Source organism: Juglans microcarpa x Juglans regia, chromosome 7D (genome assembly GCF_004785595.1).
Source record: "Juglans microcarpa x Juglans regia isolate MS1-56 chromosome 7D, Jm3101_v1.0, whole genome shotgun sequence".
NCBI classification, from domain to species: Eukaryota; Viridiplantae; Streptophyta; class Magnoliopsida; order Fagales; family Juglandaceae; genus Juglans; species Juglans microcarpa x Juglans regia.
The window spans coordinates 12929902-12933694 of record NC_054606.1 but is presented as its reverse complement, the minus strand read 5'-3'; the positions used below and the strand labels follow the sequence as shown (position 1 = coordinate 12933694).

At 36.3% G+C, this 3793-nt stretch overlaps 1 protein-coding gene across 1 annotated transcript; it reads left to right on the top strand.

Moving 5' to 3' along the window:
• The first annotated feature begins 348 nt into the window (after window positions 1-348).
• LOC121238303 (alpha carbonic anhydrase 7-like) lies at window positions 349-2718 on the top strand. Its single transcript, XM_041135138.1, has 6 exons — window positions 349-483; window positions 817-1034; window positions 1397-1606; window positions 1685-1852; window positions 1953-2006; window positions 2505-2718. Exons 1-6 carry the CDS (start codon window positions 396-398, stop codon window positions 2586-2588), a joined length of 822 nt encoding a protein of 273 aa, XP_040991072.1. The 5' UTR covers window positions 349-395; the 3' UTR covers window positions 2589-2718.
• The last annotated feature ends 1075 nt before the right edge of the window (window positions 2719-3793 follow it).

Genomic DNA, 3793 nt, shown 5'->3' with positions numbered 1-3793 from the left:
CACCAATACGCCACCAAACCCAAGCCGACCTAACTGACTAATTTTGGAAGAACGCATTAAGCTGAAAACTGTGCAGAACGAATTTATAAGTAAGTAAAGAACAACAAAAAGGCCACCTGGGTCGTCTTCTAAACAGTAATTAATTAAAATATTGGTGAAAAAAAGGTGGGGGTTGGAGGCAACTTCTCATTATGTTCCTATTTTTCAAACCGGCTAGCTGAAATGGACATTAATTTGACAAATAAACAAGAAAAAGACTTCAATATTTTTCAAACACCTTTCTTCAATGCGCATGAAAGATTTGGTGCCGTATGCTGTGTTTATATATGCCCATCCCGAGTGTCAAACCTCTCCAACACATATTGCAAAATCGTGGAAATTCCAAGATCGAAAAGATGAAGCTTGAAACCCAATTCTTGTTTTGCTGTTTCTTCATTGTTCTTGTTTTGCATTCATCCCGGCCTACAACATCTCAAGAAGTTGGTAAGCCAAAATCCAATGCTTCTCATGTATTGAAATCCTTATTTTGTTTCCATCAAACGATCGAACATGCATGGACACGACATGCAAAACACAATATATAGACGCATGCAGGACGCTTCCAAACACTTTCTTCAAGGCGTTTCGGTAGTTCTATCTTGTTTTCTTCAGTAATCTTATATTTTAGAACGACTTAGATTTTCATCAGTCTTATAATCATTATTCTTTCACTTTCTTTTAACAATATGTCTTTACCTTGTTTTCGTAAATCTGTGAAGTAAAGGTGCTGTCATAACATAAATGTATTCATTCCAGCCCCTTTCCTTAATGGTGCAGATGATGAACGAGAATTTGACTACAGTGAGAAAAGTGGAAAGGGACCGTCTCAATGGGGAGAGATTCACCCTGAATGGAGCATGTGCAAAGATGGATCAATGCAATCTCCGATTGATTTGCTGGACGAAAGGGTGGAAATAGTTTCCCATTTAGGGAGACTTAATCGTAATTACCGTCCCTCTAATGCCACTCTCAAAAATCGAGGCCATGACATGATGGTAAGCAAAAGATCATCAATCAAGAGGGAATTATTAAAGCGAAATTAATGAAATAAATAATGGGAATGCAATAGAGTGCGATTCCATATACACCAACTAGAAGACAAATCATTATAGCTATTTTCATACGTCATGGGATTGATAGCGATATAGTAATATTTCTTTCCATATATTATAATAATTATCACAAAAGAAAAAAAATGCAAGGAGCTAGCTGTTGGGTTTGGTGAGATTTTCTGGTAAAGAGCATGCGCAAGTCTTAAGAAATCTGCAAATTATTTTTCCTTTCCTTTTGATGATTTCTTTGAAGTAAGTAACCTGCACCATTCTTCTTCTTTATTAATTAATGTTTGTAAATGCAGCTGGAATGGGAAGGCGGCGCAGGATATATTGAAATAAATGGTACTCAATATGTACTCCAGCAAAGCCATTGGCACTCACCCTCTGAACACACTATCAATGGCCGGACGTTTGATCTAGAGGTGCACATGGTCCATGAGAGTTCCGATGGAAAAGTTGCTGTGGTTGGAATTATGTATACGATTGGACGCCCTGATTCTTTCTTGTCATCGGTAAATAAAAATCAAAGACTCTCTCTCTCTCTCTCTCGACTCTCTCTAATGGCTTGTGTTGTGTATGTCTGTGTACAGATGAGGCATCACTTGTCAGCCGTTGCCGGTAACAGAGAAGACGTGACAGCGGTGGGAATCGTCGACCCAAAGAACATAAAGATAGGCAGTAGAAAGTATTACAGATATATTGGGTCCCTTACAATTCCCCCTTGTACTCAAAATGTTGTATGGACCATCGTGAGAAAGGTATGTAATTTGTTCCTGTTTTTGGCCAACTCTTGTATTGTTATTAAAGATGTAAATATTTCCCGGCCTAATTCTGATGATCAAGCTAACTCATGATCAGGTGAGGACTGTTACACGAGAACAAGTTAGGTTGCTCCGCGTGGCCGTTCATGATGTGAGTATATCCACTCTCACACTCGATTATTCCTTTATATATCAAACATGTACATATCATATCCAAAGTTTCAAAATTTCTTTACGAGGGGACTAGTATTTCTGAATGAGAAGTGTTATAGATTCAAATAGATTTTTTATAAAATTAAACTAAAAAATTAAAATGGTTTCATGTTTTACTTCACAATAAAATTAATTTTATAATTGGACGTATCACATCAATTTATCCATGCAGTCAGCTGGTAATTTAAAATGCAAATGCAAATTCGAAAAAATAAGGATAATATTCCTTCTAAAAAACACAGCATTTTACTCAGTAGAAGGGCTAATTGATTAACCCAAAGACAACGGGGTAGAACTGATCTTACATTTTTAAACTCTCTATTCTAATACATCAATTTATAATCCGTCCAAAGTGTTTGAATGGAACAAATTAAATTCAAGAGGGCATTGTATATTCATGTAGTAATTAAAGATGGTTGTTCCTTATTTTTTGCAGGATTCTGAAACAAATGCAAGACCACTACAACCAATAAATAGGCGCTCAGTGCATCTATATAGACCAAGTGAAGTGGAAGATTAAATTCTCATCATTTTACAGCTCGAATGCAACCATCAACCTACGAAATGGCGTGTTTATTTCCTTTGTTGTACAATGTTTATGGTGTTTATGGAACATAGGATAGAATTGAGGCTTAGAACTTGGGACGGGTTACAATCACTACAACATAATTGCTTTTTAGTGACTGTTGGGAAATTGTGACAGTACCCAAACCGTCACTAAAAAGCATTTTCTGTGGCGGTTTCTGGAAACAGTCACTAAATACAGATGATATTTTTTTGACATTCGAATGGAGGTTAAATTTACGTTTGAACGCCACATATACATTCGAACATTGTGGCTATTTACGTGCGAACGTGAAATTTTTTGGCACCAATGTTCAAACGTTAGTAATTAATGTTCCAACGTTATTTGTAAATTTAAATTAAATATGACTGTAATTTAAAAATTATATGGTTTTTATGGTGCATAATTTGTGAACAAGTCTAAAAAATTGTAATATATATTTATATACACACAATTTGTAAAATATAATTATATATTTATACATATAAATATATATTAATTTATATATACATATATAAATATATATTTATGTTTATATATATTTGAAGTGTAGTGATTTAGTATTAAAGTTGAAAAATCTAGTATTAAAGAAGATTGAGAATTGAAATTTAAAAATAATAGATATATTAAATAATATTGTTCCTTACATATATTAAAAGCAAAATACAAAATATGATAGAATTTTATAAACAACACTCAGAAGAATGCATTCTTCACGAAATTCGTACTCCGTATCTCCTCAATCAATCTATCAACATTCTCGTTAAGGATACCTACACGATGGGCTATCTCGTCGACAGACTCCTCTACAGTCACAATTTATCGATCGATATATGCAATTAGCTGTGAGATCACCGCATCAACCCAAGCAGGCTGCGCATCTCCCACAGATGTCCTCGTCGGCTGCTGACTACTACTCCCCACACCGGGCCCAGGCTGAGTCAGAGGAACTAGATCCGCTACAGGGGATAGCTGACGTCGAGGATACCCTCTCGTCTGTCCAATGCTACGTCGATGCGTGCTCATGTTGAAGGGCTCATCTAATCTGTGACCCGCTCCTCCGGCTGGAGTGGCACTCTCTGAGCAAGTAATAACTAGCTGATGATGACACCGTATGGGAGGTTGTCCGTGGAGACGATGCTTGCCTCGTAACGGATCCT